General features: G+C 47.0%; 1 protein-coding gene across 1 annotated transcript in view; it reads left to right on the top strand.

Moving 5' to 3' along the window:
- The first annotated feature begins 1,738 nt into the window (after positions 1-1,738).
- Positions 1,739-19,658, top strand: part of LOC144102598 (phospholipid-transporting ATPase ABCA3-like) — a 94,548-nt gene continuing 76,628 nt past the window's right edge. The window contains exons 1-5 of the mRNA XM_077635826.1: positions 1,739-1,750; positions 3,571-3,729; positions 10,033-10,273; positions 12,754-12,939; positions 15,079-15,257. Of these exons, the coding sequence (XP_077491952.1) occupies positions 1,739-1,750; positions 3,571-3,729; positions 10,033-10,273; positions 12,754-12,939; positions 15,079-15,257 (777 nt within the window). The remainder of the gene's footprint in view (positions 1,751-3,570; positions 3,730-10,032; positions 10,274-12,753; positions 12,940-15,078; positions 15,258-19,658) is intronic.

Genomic DNA, 19,658 nt, shown 5'->3' with positions numbered 1-19,658 from the left:
CGAGCTCGTCTCAAAGAGTTTTAAACTTCAATTTTTTGCCAAAATAATCTCGAAATATTTCCCAAAACGTAAGGAACCCTTCCTCATCAAGTGGGTTCATGGGTCAGGGTCTCACTTGACGACCATGGCCATAGTAAAAGCTAGCAGTAAACAGCCAAAACACACCAGCAAAGGCTATTCAGGCGGCGATTGACCAACAGAGCGGTGGTGGAAACGGGTATACAAGTAACGGGCAATAGAGCAACGCCGTGCGAGCGATCAAACACCTCAAGCGACCACGCGACAAGAGTTGAAGGAATTACGCGGTGCCCCCCCCCCCCCCACCCCGAAAAAAAAAACTAAAGCAATGTGTTATCTTCCGGTCAACCTAAAACAAGTTACAGGGTTCATCTTTCAAAAAGTTCATGCATGCGCGTTGACACAGAAAGGTTGCGGAGGCTCCCAGAACTCCACACAACGCCAACATGCTAGACAAGCAACGGAAACCAAATACTAACTCAAAGAGAACAAGGCATCGCTACTCTGATCTGAATGGCATACCATCAGTGGTTGGGTAGCGGGAATTAGGGTAATGTTTTTTTGGGGGGGAAAAGCCTCGACTTTGTGTTTACTTCCATAATCAATTTGGATTTTTTGTTTTTTTTATTTTGCTACCTTGTTCGCGTGACGCTGGTAGAACTATTACTCAGCGTATCATCCAAGTTACATTGAATGCAAAAAAATTGGAGGAGACAAACTCCGTCTTTAGGGTATGACATGATAGCGTAATGTGTTTTTTATAGCGTTCTTTTTTGCCTCTGGGCATAAGGGGAGTTGGGAAGAAAAGAAAAAAGAAAGAAAAGAAAAGAGTCAGTGGGTGGGTGTTAAATAAAGCAGGAAAGATGTGCCGATCTAATGAAGGCGAAGAGGGAGCGGTGATGTGGCCTCTGCGTCCAATCAATATATGAGGATGGGTTGTCTGGGTGGAGACCCGCTGCTGCCAAGTGGCGAATTCTAGTTGGCTCCAGTGTCGCGCTGACCCACACAAGTGATGAATGTCAGCCTCAGTGTCTTGTGAGTTGCAGACTGCACATCCTAGGCGGGGATATAAGTGGTGAAATTGAGGCCACGTCCGAGTTACGGCAGGAGTGAGGGCAACTCCGACTCGGATTCTCCGGAGCACAACCTCCTCTGTACGGGTAAGACCGCGGGGGAGGGTTATCGCACACGGAGGGACGAGAGCATGTGTGCGGCGCCGGAGGTGTCGCTTTCTTGTGAGTAGGAGGGTAGCATCATCCATACTGAGGAATTGAGGCATTGACATGGGCAGGGTTGGCAAGTGGGATGCAGAATCTGCAGTTCTTTGTGAATTGAGTAGGTCACGTGGGACCCATTCAATTCCAATGGCTTGCGGGATGCGAGCCGCCAGGCGATATTCTGGCCCATTTCTCGGCTGCGGCTGACGCGTCGGAGTAGACGAACTGCTTGAAGGGCGTCAGTATGGATTATAATGTGAGCTGTAGGGAGCAAAGTAACTGCGACTACAGAGCGAAGCGCATCTTGTATAGCAAGCAGCTCAGCACAGAAAGAAGTAGGGGTTCCTCGAACCGAAACCTGACCGTCTTGTTAAGTGCAGGCTGGCAGGGACAGTGAAGCGCAGTCATCGTTACACAGCCCTGGATACTGGCATCAACATATATAATAATTGAGCCGTGGGGTAGGTGGCTGTCTTGTTCCGCGATTCGCTCGCGAAGGGACGATGCCGCTTAAGGTGAGGTAGGTTTGTTGTCGCTCAACTGCACGAAGTCTCATGGAGGAAGAACTGACGGTGGCGGCGGCAGTATGGTGTGTGATGAAGCAAAGGTCCGGAGTGCTCGCGGTGAATGCAAAAGGGTGGCCTTAAGGCTACCGGCATCACGGCGCTGCGGCACAAGCTCGTCAAGGGTATTTAACTGAGCATTTTCTTTAAGTGCCACGATCGGCGTGACGTGTGGAAGGCAAGTGATAGCTATCATTGCCTCTCGATTGACGGCTTCCAGACGATCCCACTGAGCTCTGGTTAAGTGTTGTAACTGTGCTTGGTAAATGAGGCACGGTTGAAAAACCGCTTTCACCAAATGTCGTGCGACATGGAAGTGAGCGCCACCGGTTTTGGGAGCAATACGTCTGATTAGGCCCAAAGTCTAATCTGTTAATTCACATATATGCAGAAGGCGATTCTCTACTTTTCATTCATAGATTCCTGGAAGTCCTCATTCTTTTCCTGGTGCAGTGGTGCAGCGATTAAGCGATGCGCCACTGCCCTGCGATGGCAGGTGCTCCCAGCGGTGGGCCTTGAGCGACCAATCATTAAATTTAACTGCTACCTACCATCGTGGGCAGTTTTCTCAATGTCCGGTGGGCAAGATGCGATGACGCTGCAAGGTCACGTGACCAAGGTGGTCCACCTGCCTCCTAGATTGCTCTCTGGGCACCACCCGCCAGATTCATGCTCGTCATTTTTTTTTGCTCACAACGCCGACACCGGATTTTCTGGACAGCGCGGCCAGTAATGCTATCGCGTTAATACAGCCTCCAGGCAAATTACACGCGTCAGTTGAAGTAGACGGTTATCAGCATGTGTTCTACATGAGTAATAATACTTCTTTCTTCGTTTTTTTAGTCGTTTAATAGATTTTGAATACTTTTCATATGCACTTAATAAGGATGCTATGCAGCACCTCGAATACCTATGCACAAACGCGACGTATAAAATAGAAAACCATTTTCCATAACATTCAGGAGAATTAACTAACATGCGCCAAGCTATACTCTCATCGAACATGTCTGACTTATATGGGATTGCAAGTTCATGACTCAATCGCACATAACCCGTAAATATTTGTGCGACACTACTCGCTGAAGCGATACATTTTTTAGAGAGAGTGAATACAGATACGTGAAAATATTGGCGGTGGTTTAACTTTGGTTAAACCTGGAGTGACGTGATAGCTACAGCTGGCCAAGTGGAACTTGGTCACATGACCAGCCACGTGATAAACCCCATGATCAGCCACGCCGCTGCGCCGCCGGCAGCTGCTCCGCACACGTGACCACCCACGTGACAGCGTGGCGGCGCCGCGACGCTGAAGGCTCGAAATGCTACCGTAATGTAGCTATCGCTACAAAAAATTCGCTGTTTTCCACCCGTGTGCTGTGCGATGTGAGCACGTGAAGTAACTCTAGAGGGTATAAATTGAATCGGAACCCTCCACTGCGGTGTCGCTCTTAGCCATGTTTTTCTTCGGGATGTTAAACCCCACATTTCAACATTCCATTTGAAAATACATGCATAGGTCCAAAGAAATTTCACTCTTGGTGGCGGCCAGTAACCGGAACTTATTTGCTGTGACTTTTAAGGAACACAATCGTGTTTCAAAGTACGCATTAACGCAAGTGCAGGCACGGATGCGTGAACGTATTATGCGGTGTAATTAGAGCTTAACTAGTCAGTTATCTTTAGGCAGCTAACCGTGACGTATTTAGCGGTAGTGAAATGGCAGGCGATGCCGAGAATTAAGAGCACAGAGGGTAAGCTGGGCACTCGTGCAGATCCCGACGGTTCAACTGCGCCAGCTTCCCGAAGTGCCGCCGGCCTCAGACAGCGAGGATTTTCGCGTATCCGCCGCGATCCTCACGACGATGGTTTACTGCCTGCCCCTGCTGCGACGAATTTCCGCCATCACCAACGAGCTGTCAACGGGACTCAAGGTGGGCAGTGCTCAGCCATTTCAGTGTGTGCCTACGTTTAGGTTAGACACTGAGCACAGCTGTATACAATCCATTCCTCAGTCGAAGTCATTTATCGTGGCCCTCTGCCGCTGTGCCGGTGTTTTCACGGCGGCAAAAGACGTATTCACACCTCATAAATTTCAATTTTAGGATGGAATATCTTTTTTAGCCGCCGCTCGATTCAAAGCTTGTGACGTCAATGATGAAAATGACTCCGAGATCACCGCTTAATGAATGTTGTGTGTCTGTTAGGCAGAGATCGGCACGGTCAGAAAACAAGGCTCAGGGATCACTACAGCACCATGTGGCGTCGAGACATGCATTCCACATCTCGTTTTTCAGCTCATACAGTCTTGGTTTGTCGAAGGTGGTCGTTTTTTTTTTCAATAGAAAGAAGCAGGAAATGGATAGACAGGGTTAGATTTTGTCGTCTCTATCCCCATTACGGGAGTAAATTAGCGATACATAGGAGCTTACGTATCGCTGCCTTCCAAAGAAGACGCGTTCACTATGGTGGCGTCAACTGGCCACCTATATCTTTTATCTTTAGGAATATCACCTGGACGTCTGGAATATCACCTGGCGCTTATCTTGAATGCAGGCTCTGCATGAAGCTTTGAGCAAATATTCTTTATTCCCCAGCTCCCGATAATCGTCAGCCTTCAATACTAGTATAGATAAAGCCTTACGTTTCTACTCAGTAGAGAGTAACGAGAAACATGTCGAGCGTATGATTAGAAACCCTTTGCTGCTTCATAAACACGTGAAGGTTTGTGTTACGCGCGTATGTGTGAGCCTACGCCTTAAACGCAAGTCATTAGACTGATTCATTTAAAATAAAATCGCAGTCCATTGGCGCCCAGAAAGCTAGAGCAGGTATACATAACACCTGGAAGAACCAGTTCTAGTGTCTCTTCTAGTGTATTTATTCTAGCAATATTCGCTGAGAATTCATCTCGTTTCACCGTAAATTTTGACATCGTAATGAGGGACTTTTGTCGCATAAGCGCTTAATTTTCTTGAGGACAGCGGTGTAGTCAAGTTACTTTCGTCTTCGCTAACTGGCCATATTTTAGCGCATTTAACCCGTGTTTTAGACATTAGGGCCATTGACTTAAAACAACTAGTACTGATGGTACTTCGACGGCCACTGCCACCACCGCTACTACTATTGCTACTACTACTACAACCACTACTACTGCTACTACCACTACTACTACTACTAATACTACTACTACTCCCACTGCTATTGCGAATATATTCAGGTTTTTCTATTACTACTACTGTTGCTACCGGTACTCCTACTCTCACTACTGCTAAGAATATATTAGGCCTTTTCTATAATACTTTTCCCACTACTGTTACTCCCACTACTGTTGCGAATAAAGAAGCTTTTTCTATTACATCTACTGCTACTACTACCCCGACTAGTACTGGCACCACTGCTACTACAATTACATTTAGTACTACAACCACCCCAACCACTTATACCTCTACAACTACTACCTCCGCAACTGCCACTTCTGGTACTGTTACTACGCCGGCCAACATGGTAGTGTATAGGCCGTCTCAATCGAAGCACAAAGCGCATTCCCAAGAGATGTCACCGTAAGGCCCGCATTACCAAGACCCTGTGCGCACATACAACGCAGTGCACACTTTCCAACTAGTGCTTCCTGCTAGGCTAAGTACCATTCTCATAGGCGGAGGCGTGAAAACGAGAATTACCGGTTGCAACGCGATGGCGAGATCCACGTTGGTCGCCGTGGAGACAACCCTTGCACAGTGTCGTCGTACCCTTCAAACACGCGTTTGGCTATACGGGATTAAAAAAGTGTTTAGAAAGCACAGTTTCTTACTGTTTGAAATGCTATAAATAAAAAGAAAGCGTTAGCCACTTAGCAAAAATTGCATTCCGATCCTGCAGCATTTTACCACGAGTACCTTGCGAAAGTAGACAACACACGACACACAAATAAAGAAAAAAATACGCAAATACTACGGCACCCAGGAAATGACTTCCAGGATTACCAGCTTTTTAAATGATCACCAACCACCTGCGAACATTATTAAAGACAACATGTTATTCAAAGTTTGCAAAAAGAACATTGCTTTGTACCTGTTGTCACTCTAGGCGCAACCATTCTTTTCATTTATCTCTTTTTGTTGTGTTTTAATTATTTATTTTTATTTATTTATTTATTTATTCACTTATTTATTTATACATATTGCTGCCCCTTTGCGGGGGTATAGCAGGAGAGTGCGTTAAACAAATCTATAGCAAACTCTATACAAGGAATTAAATAATGAAGACAAAAATTGTCAAGAAGTAAGGCAGAGCACCAAAATAGTAACCAGTATAACATAATAGCAACACAATGATGCAGTACCAAAAGTAAATGCAGCAATACACTGTAACACCAACAAGCAAAACATGTTTGACACCATATAGTGGTTTAGTATGAAACAATACAATTTTAACCATTCATTTTGTGCTTCAATGAGTGTGCGTTTTTTGCACTGAATTTCTTGTGCTCTTCAATAGGAGCAATAAGGGTCAGACGTTTCGTCGGGCATTTATCTGCATTTTGTTCTGTCCCCCAGACAACTGTAACTGCGTTGTCTAACTTAAATCGGTTTGACGTTGAGTAAACTTTCTCTAGCGATACGTTTTTTAAAGACAAGATATGCTGCTCAAATTCCGCGGTATATTTTCATCAATAAATCTAAAATGCGTAATCTTGGCTACGAAGCGGGGAATGAAGGAAGGAAGGAAGGAAAATAACTTTAATGAAATAGCAGATGTCTGCCTGGTTGTCGGCCTGGCATGCTACTCCAGTTGAGGGTGAAAGAAGAGAAGGGTATAGAAGAGTATGGTGGAAAGAAATGGAAACGGGAAAAAGAAAGGGTGAATGGTGAAATCAAGCACACTTAGGCGCTCAAAAACACACATGCACATCAAAATTATCAAAGAATGTCCAACAAACCCGTGTTTCTTAAAAACACTAAACATGCTTTTGTCCCGCGCACACCCGAAGCCTCGTTCCTCCAGGGTCCAAAGACAAGCTCGATGAGCACGAGGCCATCCTGTCTGAGTCCTAAAGTACTTAAAAGTGTCTTGCGATGATTGTTGAAGGGTTTTCAGCTGGAGATCAAACGTGGCAGATCCTCGGGCACACCACATGTGGGGCACCGAGGGCTACTTATTGCTCCCATTTTATGTAAATAAAATTTAGTGAAGACAACGTCCCGGCGAATTCAGTAGAGGCAATTTTGATCACGTCTAGTTATATTGCGTGGCATGCGGAAGTCACAAGTAGGGTCCATACGAAGAAGGGGTCTGTATTGATATTCCGGATCGCACCGCAAAGAGCGTTGCGTGTGCCAGGATTTTGTAGATAGAAGGCTCGCGCCATCACTTCTATAAAACGGTATAGGTAGGAGCAATGTGGTGTCGCCATGCGCCGACCCCGCTGCACTGTCAGCGTGATCGTTGCCTGCAAGGCCACAGTGAGGGGGTAACCACTGCAGCACAACACGATGGCCAAGCTCACAGGCCTCGGAGTGTAATCTGTACAAGTCATCGATGATCAGCTCTTGAAGGCTTCCTAATGACTTTATGGATTGTAATGCAGCCCGAGAGTCACTGAAAATAACCCACGCTGTTGGGGGTTGTTGAAGAATGTAAGTGAATGCTTATCGCAGAGCAGCCAGCTCGGTAGCAGTAGTCGAGGTGCGATGACTGAATAACGTTAAAATTGTAGTGCATGTTGACGGAACCCAGACGCCAATCGCTGATGAGGCGGATGTGACAGAGCCATCAGTGCAGATGTGATGGCAAGCACTGTAGCATCCATAAATGTGTTCAAGGGCAAAACATTTAAGTGCAGGACTGGGGGTGGTTGTTTTTCTTTTGATGCCAGGAACCGTTGTCTTGATTTGCCATGCTGTGTACTTGCAACGTGGGGAGGAGGTCGTGTCAGGGCGCTGGTAGTGTTGTGGGAGAATGTCAGAAACTTCCTCTATGCAGTACGCTGCGTGTGGATGGTGAGGTACACGAGCCACGAACCGCATCTGGGCACGAAGCAACTCCTTTGTTAGCAGTACTGATGCAGATAGACGTCTGCTCTCTGCTAGAGTACCCACTGTGGAGGTGGTCTTGGGAAGACCGAGGCAGATTCTCAAGGCCTTAGCTTGCATAGCTTCAAGGAGTTTGATATTTGTTTGTGAGATACTCTGAAAAGCTGGGAGACTGTAGCGTAGGAGGCCTTCACACAGGGCACCATACAGCCGTAGTAATGAAGGTGTGAGCAGCCTTTTCTGGTGGTGGAGAGCATACGAAAGATATAGGCGTAAGAGCAACGCTTGATAATATGCTGTTGTACTTCTGGGGACCATGACAGCGAGCTGTCAAATGTCACCCCTAGGAATTTATGGCTTGTAACGTATGGTATTTGGGTAGCAGAAACTCTCAGCACGTATCGTGAAAGATCGCGCCTCCAAAATGCAATTGCTGAGCTTTTATTTGGCGACATGACGAGACCGTGCTTACTTGAAAACGATTCTATGCAACCTATTTCCCTCTGTAATCTGGCATGCACAATGCGCCTGTTGCGTCCGGAGCACCATATACAGATGTCACCAGCGTAAAGGGAGATTTCAACTGTAGGAGGCAAGCATTTTTCCAAGCCAGCAAGTTAGATATTGAAAAAGGTGGGAAGGTGGGTCTTAAAATCGCCCCTGAGGGACTCCGCGAGATATTTGATGCAGAGCTGTGTCACCTTCACTTGTTGACATGAAATTCGATCCTTCGTGCTGATAATCGCACAGCCAGTTATACTTCCGTCTACCAATGCCAATTGACTGTAAGGCTGAAATAATTGCTTCGTGCGTGACGTTTAAAATTCTGCCTTCACGTCAAGGAAGACAGCAATCATCATAGACCGCTCTGTTTTGCTGCGTTTAACAGTTTGTGAGGGCAATAACGTTGCCAATGCTTCTGCGTCCTTTTCGGAAACCGGACATGGCCGAAGGGTAAATATCTCAGTCAGGTCACAGGTAAGGTGAGAGTGTACCGTTTTCTCCATCAGATTTCCGACGCAGCTTAGAAGCGCAATGGGGCGGTAAGCTTTTAAGTCAATTTATGGTTTTCCAGACCCGAGGATAGGTATCACACGCGCACGCTTCCAACACGTTTCAAGGCGGCCGCTCTCCCAGGAGGTGTTATAAACTCCGAGCAGCTGAACCTTGGCCCTACTTCTCAGATGAGAAAGGGCAGTGCAGCTTACATCGTCCGGTACTGGGCACGACTTTTTATTTGTAGCTGCCAAAGCTGCCAGAAGTTCTTCCATGGTGAGCGGATCATCAAGGAGGGCAGTATTAGGTGAAGGGGTAAAGCTTTGGAGAGGCGATGGCACCGATATGGCCCTTAATCGAGCAGTGATCTTAGAAAAAAAGCCTCCGCTTTCGGCGGTGCACGTTAAAGATCCGTGGTGGTAGAAATTAACCCGGAGCCCTCCACTGCGGCACCTCTTTCATCTTTCACTACCTCCTTTATACCTTGCCTTAAGGCGTGGTTCAGGTGTTCACCGAGATATGCGAGGCACATACTGCGCCATTTCCTTTCCCCCAAAAACCAATTATTATTATTATTATTATTATTAATTTTGTTTTCTACGGAGGCGTGTTCCTATGACGAAGTACAGTAATTTGGTGCAGTTAGCAATGGGAGGAGGTTTGTTGTTGTTGTTGCTGTTGCTGCCGCTTGCTGCCGCTGCCGCTTCCGCTACAAAGTCGATCTTTCGCCGCTGCGTTTCGCTGGGCGTTCCTTTATCATCTTCATCCCTGGACGTGGATATACTGTCTCCCGTTCTCTCCCTCTCCACTCATCCCCCACTCGATTTCTCCGGCTCGCCGCGCCGCCAGCAGCTGCCACGGTGACCATGGCGTCGCCACGCTGAAGGCCCGAAATGCTAGCGTAATGTAGGCGCGTGGCGCGCACACCACCTGTGTGCTCAGTCGTCACTCCGCGCATGCGCATAACTGACGTGGCGGGCGGCGTCTTCTCCGCCGTCGGCGCAGCGGCGAGGTGTGCGGCGCGCACACCAGCTGCGGTCCATGACCTCACTCCGCGCATGCGCACAGCTGGCGGAGCGGTAGTGCCATGGCTCAGCGTGTAGCCACGCTGGCCTCGCGAAGTGGCTGGCGTAGTGTAGCTCTCGCTACAAAAGAGTACGTGCCTTTGATTTTAGGCGTGCAGTGCTGACCAGGTGCCAATTGCAGGACGAGCAACGAACGAACGGCCTGTCGATGCCTGCGTTCTGGCTCGGCCACTTCCTGTCAGCGCTTGTCATCCAGATGGTCGAGACCACGGCGATCATCGGAATCATGTTTTCCGTGGCGCACTACGGAGGCAGTTGCTTCTTCAATCGATCTGACATCACGCTGGTCACATTCGTCATGGTGCTCTTCAACGTTTGCCACATTTTGCAGGGAATGCTTTTCGCTGCAGTCTGCCAAAGCGGTGAGTTACAGCGCTCACCTGCCAACTGCGTATATGGATATGTCCTGCATTAGGAATTTCACGAGAATATTTCTGTTTGTCTCGGTCACTTCACTAAATTGCACGTAAGTTTACGACGCCTGGGGCTGCGTTACGACAAGTAAATGCACAGGTAATGATTGGCACCAATACAATAGACTACCGGCATGCATGCACGCCGCACACGCACGCACGCACACGAACACACGCACATTCTCTCTCCCTCTCATACACACACGCATGCACACACGCGAGGACTAAGTGACGTAATGTACGTTTCGACGGGGGACCACTCTTCATCAGAGTGCTACGTGGATGTTTTAAATCATTATTTATAAAGTCGAAAGGTGCTGCTACAATGCGCCGGAGGTAGAACCCGAAAAAATGAGCCAGAAAAGAAAGTGTTCCCCTCTTTTCTTTTCGGGCTTCCAACTCAGGCACATTGTCATCATCATCATCATCATCATCATCAACCTGACTACGCCCACTGCATGACAAAGGCCTCTCCCATGTCTCTCCAATTAACGCTGTCCTTTGCCAGCTGCGCCAACCGTGTGTCTACAACCCGTTTGTTAAAAACATAACTTCGGTTGATAATGCATGCCTTCTTGTCAAATGTTGCATTTATATATACCAGGTATTTCATGGAAGATAATCATTAATTTTTGAAAATAGGATTTTTGAGGTAAAGAGAAGCTTTTTGCGGCATAGTAACACCAGCGTTGGCGGACTTCAAAAAATAGGCGAATCATGTGAACTAGTAAAGTCATTAACTGAATTGTAATAGTTAACTTTTAAACTATTACCGATAGGCACCTAAATTTAATTGGAAATTTGTAGCTGGCCATTTGTAATAGCCACAGCTCTTTTTAGAATTTCGAAAACGTTATTACCCTCGCCGCTCTGCATCGGCAAAATTTGGCTGCATCGTGCGAAAATACATGCGCTTTCGAAAGCATGCAGGCAAAGCAAACCCTCCACTGCACGCACCTCGCCGAAATAACATTGTACGCTTAATTGCTTAACGAGGGCATCGGTTCTGGCAGCTTCGATGTCATAGGAAGCCCTAGAGTGTTCTCACATAGCTTCCGCACTCACCGTTCGACGACATTCCACGTCACAGCAGTGGTAATACATGACGTATACAATGTCCGCCGCTTATGGATGAATAGGGTGCCTCAAAACTAAATTTAAAAAAAAATGATTCGACTATTACTGCGACCGGCTACTGCTACAATACAAGTTAGTGAACTGGATTACTACTTAATATGATTCACATGTTTTCTTATGTTCACCGACACTTGTATCACAACACTACAGAAGCCATCTTGATATCTGAAAAAGCTTGTTTTTTTAAAAAAATACGGTTCGCCTTCGCTGAAAAAGTCGGTATATACTTTTCGTACTCTAAAAATACTGACGAGAATAGGTGCGATTTCTCTATAGAAGGCGTGCTATTAAATGTCTTCTGGCACAGTACCACCATAAAATCACAGCTTTAACTGAAAAAGAAACAACACAACTCTAGGCTCAGGCTGTTTTGGTAAAACTATCAAAACAGCAAAGATAAAATCCACCTCAATTTACAGATGACCTAAAAGTTGGTACAAGAAATGGTAATGACATCGTTAAGATCGCACAGCAAAAGTAGATGTCAAACTACCCGAAGCCTGCTTGTATCTTTCTATTATATTCGTGAAAGCTTCAACTCTGCGTCGTTTTTATGGGAGCAGGCAAAAGATCTAATCTTTTTACGAAATAGGAGGACCGCTTTTAATTCTGTGACTCAGCTTGCATTAGGCTTCGGCGGAAACACTTATATATGTTGCTAAGGGTCGGAGACAGACTTTTTTGTTGGTACACACGTTTGTTTTCACACCACTGGAGAAGAGTACGCATTACGCTATATTTCTTAAGAAGCAATAGTTTGCTTTCAAAATCTGCGTTAAATACTGCAAGGCGACCATTGTGTGCCTTATTGAAGGCTGTAAGCGTTAATGACTAACACATTTTCAAAATACATTGACATTAGAGCCCGAGATATCAAACGTGTAATTACGTGCCCAAAACTGGCCGAAACCGAAACCAAAGTCATGACTTGCGCTGGAAGTAGTTTTCTCTCTTTAAGCAGACGGCGTCGCGTTTAAAATCTGAAGCAACAAAGATGCCTTTCTCAGGTATCCGGATGGCTACTCGTCTGTCGGCATAGAGATATGCATCTTTCACCAATGGTGACGAATCAGATGCAGCCCTGACCTCCGAGGGCACACTTAAGGTGCTTCTTAGAGTGACTGAAAAGGACGCGTGGCACAAGGGCTCTAGTTAGAAAGGAACACGTCCTGCATTGTCTGCTTTTGAGGAAAAAAAAAAGAAACTCTTTGGCAGCCTTTCAACAAAATACAATTTTTCTCAAGGTCGGTGCTAAATTCGGCTTTTGCGTTTGTTTTTTTTTTCTACTTCAGGGAAGCGGGCGATGTCAGTGGCTGCCATGCTAGGATTCCTGGTTCCTCTCGTAAAAAGCACGGCTACCCAGACTCTAGGCCAACTCGTGTTTAGAGATCGCAACGAGAAGCTGCTGGAAGCCCTTTCTCCTCAACTCATGGGGAGCCACGTTCTCAAGACCCTTGCCTACTATGACGATAACGAGGGTAAGTGATGCCCATTTTTTTTGTACTAAATAGTGCCGCACAGCATTAAAGCGCCTCGCGCTGAATTACAGAGCAGGTTTGTATAACTTCATGATCGTCGGCACCCGACTTTCTTAATGTATTTTGCCGGCAAGGGTTCGGTTTTAATGATCATACAGGATGGAAAACTGGGCTAGTTGGCTGTTCACGAATTTACAAAAAATATTATAATACTTCATATTTCTTGGCGTTTCTTTAGTCTTGTTTCATGTTTTGTACCATAAGCTAGCCAAAGGCTGTAGGTGCAAAAAGTTTAAAATTCTCTACAAAATAACGAAAACAAATGTAGAGTTAGCAAGGACGAGTGCTAAACATAGCGGGTATAGCTTCTACAAAGACCGGAAGCTATATCCCGAAGCTGATCTGAAGCTCTTCAAAAAGGAGGAAGCAGTTTGGAGGCGGTTACAGAACGGCACATGCACGAATAAGCACATATTAAGCAACAAATGGTGCCCGGGGCAATACGATAGCAAATGAAAACTTTGCGAAGGACCGGCAGACATGATCCACATAGTATGGACATGCACACTCTTAGAAAACAATTCAGGGACCATTAGAAATGACGAAACATGGGAGGCTATGATGCTCAGCTTGGACTCAGATAAGCGAAAATAAGTCAGTTCGCAGTTCATACTTTTGAACTGTCGCGGTGGCTCAGTGGTTAGCGCGCTCGGCTACTGGGCCGGAGTTCCCGGTTTCGAACGCGACCGCGGCGGGCACGTTTCAGTGCAGCCGAAACGCAAAATGCGTCCATGTGCTGTGCGATGTCAGTGCACGTTAAAGATCCCCAAGTGGTCGAAATTATTCCGGAGCCCTCCACTACGGCAAATCAATGAAAACTCAAAATTGGTTGTTGGGGAAACGAAATGCCACAGTATCTGTCTCATATCTCGGCGGACACCTGAACCGCGCCGTAAGGGAAGGAATAAAGGAGGGACTGAGAGAAGAAAGGTAGAAACAGTTGTCGTAGCGGAGGGCTCCGGAATAATTTCGACCACCTGGGGATCTTTAACGTGCGCTGACATCGCACAGCACACGGGCATCTTTGCGTTTACTGCCATTCTCAACTATGCCAATGGCTACATATCCCGCATTGCTACTCGTTAACTACGCTTCTGGCAGCCCCGGCGCCCTATAACCCTTATCTGGACGCCAGCGCATGCCGGCCTCCCTGGTCACGAGGAGGTTCATACCTTAGCCCGAGGTCTCACATTCCGGGCGGAAGTCGAGCCCCTTGTACGGACCGAGGAGCGCCTGCTCTCCTTCCGTGATATTTTCTCGTACTACCGGGAATAACGAAGGCAGTACGCACCTCAGTCCCAATCCCTCACCGTAGCGCAGGCCGCAGACTGGCGACGACTACACACTCGGACTGCTCCGTACCACATACTACTACGTGCCCGATACCCAGACGAATTCCCCCCGTCATGCAAAATTTTTGGCAAACCAGGAGACTTTCCACACACCCTGCTCACATGCCCCACCTTCCCTCATCCCCTATAACCGACCGTGGCGGGGTCTTACTGGGATAGGCTTATGACCAAAATTTCTCCTCAAGGCCAGCGCCAGCTCATCTCCAGCGCCCTGAGAAGGATTGCTTTCCAAGGGCTATTCTTCGTTTAGTAGGGGTGCCTCCTCACAGTGCGGTAGCACCGAAGTGCCATGTAGGGGGCTTCGCCCCCACCCTTTAACATCATCGTTGGCAATAAAAGTCTCCACCACCACCTTTGCGTTTCGCCCCTTCGAAACGCGGCCGCCGCAGTCGGGTTCGAACCCGGGAAATCCGGATCAGTAGCCGAGTCTCTAACCACTGAGCCACTGCGGTGTGTCTTGCTTTCTTCTCTCACTCCCTGCTTTATCCCTTTCCTTACGGCGTGGTTCAGGTGTCCGCTGAGATATGTGACAGATACAGTGCCTTTTCCTTTCCTCAAATAAGCAATTTTGATTTGAGTCGTTTTCGTTGTTTTTTTAAATCGCGACAACTTTCACAAATAAGCTTGGCTACACACTCACGTTTGAAGCGATTGTCAATACCTTCTCTGCTGCGGCACACTCCACTGCTTCGCGCCTTGAATTCGCGCCACGCCGTGTCTTACGCAGGTGGAGCCGGGTGGGGTGTGCTCTTCAAGCGTGCTCTTGGCTTGGACAGTGTCACGTTGTTCGAGCTTCTGGCGGCCATGTGTGCCGCGGCTGCGTTCGATGTCTTCCTCCTGTTCTACGCGACCAACGTCCTTCCCTGGACCACCGAAACGCCTCAGCACCCTCTCTTCTTCCTGACGGTGCGCGAAACCATTGAGCCAAACTGGCAGCCCCGTTCCATTTGTTCTATGTGTAGGGCTGAAAACATCTAAATTTTCAACGTTATTGGCACTCTACTCCTTCTATGTTGTTTTTGTGTACATCTCTTCCGACTGTCAACGCGTTCTCGTACTTCAAACCTAAGACACTTTCAAAGCACTTTACTTGGTAGCGCAACATTTGTCTTCGCACGCACGCACACTCACGCACGCGTACTCACTGACGAACTCGCTCATTCGCGCGCACTCGCGCACTAACACTCACTCACTCACTCACTGGGGCTGTTTGAAATGCAACAGGAAACTGGAATATCACTAGACTTGAAGGAAATATATAATTTTGTAACACATAGAGGTTTAGTAAAAAACACGGAAAAAAACTCCTACCATATACAGATAAGGACCGTGTTAGATCCATTTACAAGATCTGAACAAAAGGGGCGTCTTATATGTGGGAAAAGAGGAAAAATAAAATATGAATCACACTTGCTCTTATATACTGAAATTCCTAAATATAAGAACGTTGTGTTTGTAGCTTATTATTTAATATTAGTGGTCCTTATAATCCAATAATAAGTAAGTCGTGTTAGAAAAAAAACTCTCATGTTGATAGGCGAAACGGTTGCAGTCAGAACTAGCAAAGAAACTCTTAGTTGTTTTGCGTGAGCGGATATTATGAGCAGTAAGCATGCTTGTGTGTGGTTCAAATAATGAGGGACCACTGGTAGGTGAACCAATGTCGACTCAAAATGAAAATAAGTGTCTCGTGTTTGATGAGCCTGTGAAATTTTCTTGGATAAGGTGCTCACGGCAGGTTCAAGAGTGGTTCGCATTGACATCGATTCTCAACTCCAGATCACCGCTGTCCAAATTGCGACCTGCGCGAGAAATCACCTATACAGGTCCAACATAGTAATGCTCTTTAGCTTTCCGTTCCTGGTGAGCTGTAAAACGGCATCTTTGTTCTCGACTTATCGTGATGCCACCGCACGAAAGGCAAATACCAAAAAAAAGCAAACGCCAAAAGAGTCTGCAGCGTTCCATGTGGTCTTTCCAGATTCATTTTGCCATTTCGTCAAGGAAGCAGTCGACAAGCAGGCGATGACCTGATTTGAGGGCAGACGTAGATAGTGCATAAGTAAGTGGTATTTCCAGGATTGATGTTTGTCTTGCATTCTCAATCTCTAACTCTCCCACCTATATCACTATAAATCTAGCTCTATTTAAATGGCACCTGCCAAACTTAACTGCCCACGCATAGTATGTTCCGATGCTGCCGGTCCTTCTCGAGCTCAGAGCTCGTATAATTTGCAGCTGCTGGTTGTCGGACATAGGCGAGGAATCGGTCTGTAAAGGGAGATTTTTCCGTGTTAATCAGCGCGAGCACAAAACAACTTTAGCCTACGTTCCTCGCTTTAAACAGCTGTTGACCTTACTTTGCTACTTTGCTGCAGCACGCACGGCACTCGATTATCTATTAAAAACAAGGACCGCTTGTTCCACGGAAAACTGCGCTTAATAAATGCCGATGTGGCTCGTCCCCAGCAAGAGTCGTGAAAACGCGGTTTCAGAATTCTCGGAGTCAGGCGGCGGCCTACAAAAAATGAAATGAAAATTGGTTTTCGAGGAAAGAAAATGTCAGCCTCACATATGTTTCACATAAATCGGTGGACTCCGGAACTGCGCCGCAAGGAAAGGAAGGAAGGTGGGAGTGAAAGAAAGGGCCTATAGTGCTGCAGATTTAGAATAAGCGCAGCCAGATAAAAATGAAAATTGGTTTTTGGGGAAAGGAACTGGCGCAGTATCTGTCGCACATATCGGCGGACACCTGAACCGCTCCGTAGAGAAGGGATAAAGGAGGTACTGAGAGCAGAAGGGAAGAAATAGGTGCCGTAGTGGAGGGCTCCGGAACAATTTCGACCACCTGGGGATCTTTAACGTGCACTGAGATCGCATAGCACACGGGCGCCTTTTGCGTTTCGCCTCTTTTGAAACGCGGCCGCCGCGGTCGGATTTGAACTCGGGTACTCCGGATCAGTAGTCGAACGTCCTAACCACTGAGCCACTGCGGCGGGTCGCAAGATCTTCGTTCGTCTCTCATGCCATTAATTCGTGCTCCTCTAGTCAGGTAACCGTAGGCAGCTGCCGAGAAATGTAACGTTTCAACAACCAAGCGCTTGAGAAAAGTCGAAAGTGAAAGCTGATCTAATCGGAGTAAGTCCGGTGCAAACAGGGCGACTTGAACGTTGCAGTGAATGAGTGCTGCAGACAGGGATTTGCACCATGCACAAAAGCCGGTAGCCCATGCGCATTGCCCTCAGAACATGTAGGGCTCTCTGAGGAGGCATTGCACCTTGCGAGCTTTCAGGGGAGGCACGCAGCTATCCAGTCGTCTCTATGCACAAAACGACATTTCGGCGTGGGAATGTGGTTCTCCAGTCCGATTAGCAAGAAGTAGTGGCCGCTATAATCCACTCACCTTCGGAAAAGAACAGATTGCACACCACAACCGAAGAACCGAAGCACAACATGTAACCTACGTCGTGTCGCTGACCTGGATAGGACGGCTATATTTGTTTATCTTATCCAGTGTTGCTAGACACGCAAATTCCACCGAAGTAGTGAATAGGTGTGACATTCCATTACTGAATAATATCCAGCTGACAGTCAAAAACTATAGGGACACGCTAAGCAATTCTGATGTTGTGTAAATGCCACAGCATTAATTGTCGCTTACTTCACAGCGCACATCTCCCCGTATGTACCAAAGGAGTCATCGAGCTCGACGTATCGTAGTTGAAGTCCTTATTTCGTGTATTTGGCGACGCCGGCGGCAGCGTTGTCAACGCCAGCGCCAGAAAAACTAAATGAACGCCGGCGACCTATTGCTCCAGGAAGGATGATGACGTCATTCGCGTGCTGCGTTCTGCCACGCGTGGCAGCCACGGGTTTCTAATGACGGCGATGCTTTCGCACAATCAGTCAAGTAATGCAAGCGAAGCTGTCGTATTAAAAAAGTAGTCGTATAATCCCCTATAAAATGGTCTACAGACTTATAGAGTGTACTCATTTCCTATACATATTTCTTTTAGTCTATTCATAGTCTATAGACTGTCTATAGAGAAAAGTCTACTAAAAGTGTATGACCATGAATCTGTAGACTCTCTATACACTGCCAATAGTAATTGTATTGCCTATAGACAGTTCTTTAGGGTGAGAGTCTATAGACGTTATAGACAAAAGTATATATGGACAGTCTATAGACTGTCTAAATAATTTTTTGTAAGGGATCCATGCTACGCCTAGACTACACCACTGAGGGAACGCATGCGTGCGACCCGCGCTTCCGCTTCCAAAGCTGTTCTTGCTCTCATGCCTCTTCTGTGGTCAAGGATCTCGTCTGATGTTTCCCTAGGCGAACGTGCTATCGTTCCTCCTCCGTGGTTAGGTCCTGCGTGTTGCTTCCGAAAGCGATCACGTTCCCGGATATTTGCAGCAGGTTCCATTGATGTTGACGTCATTGTGTTAGGTCATAGGAAGACATTTAGTGTGTGAAATTTTCAAAGTATCGTATAGTTTATAGGGGTATAACGTCCCAAAGCGACTCAGGCTACGAGGAACGCCGTAGTGAAGGGCTCCAGTAATTTAGACCACCTAGGGATCTTTAACGTTCACTGACATTGCACAGTACAGAGGCCTCTTTTCAGAGAGTCAAAAGGTTCGGTCCATCTCGAGCTCTAAGTGATTTTCGCCGGCACTGCACAGTCGCTGATTTGTCTTGACGCAGCAATCATGCGTCTTTCCAAACTCATCTTCCTAGCTGTTGCTCTGCCAGCTATCGTGGGGGGCCAGGGCCATGTCAAGCTGTCTTTCACAGTTTTTAGACCTGCCCCTTTCGTTTCGATGAACAGAAAAATGACTTGACTTGCGCCCACCTGGGGCGAGACGTGCATCCATATATGGCGCCGTCACGGCAATTCTTGCGTAAGGGTCGCCGATCGCGAGCTGCCTGTGCGCACGCGCTGGAAGTTCCTCCGCACTGTCGCTGTGTGACGCTACAACAATTTAGTTTGGAATGCCATGAGTGTCTGCCTTCACAACGTCATTGATGTACAAAATATTTAAAACCCTGCGTGGTTGGCCCAGACTATATCATAAACTAACTGTTACAAGAAACAAAAACTTAGGATTTTCAATCTCTTTACGCGGTACCTTACAATGTACACGCAGGTCCTATAAGTGCGGCTTTGGACTAACGGACAAAACTACTGACGAGCGGCTAATATGTGCCCGTTAAATGTTTTCCTACATTAATGGGAAACTTTAGAACTGGGTGACAATAACGCCCCTCCGGTTATTGTCCTGAGGGTACGCACTGGCGCA

This window comes from Amblyomma americanum, chromosome 8 (genome assembly GCF_052857255.1).
Source record: "Amblyomma americanum isolate KBUSLIRL-KWMA chromosome 8, ASM5285725v1, whole genome shotgun sequence".
NCBI lineage: Eukaryota > Metazoa > Arthropoda > Arachnida > Ixodida > Ixodidae > Amblyomma > Amblyomma americanum.
This window is presented reverse-complemented; position numbering and strand designations above follow the sequence as displayed.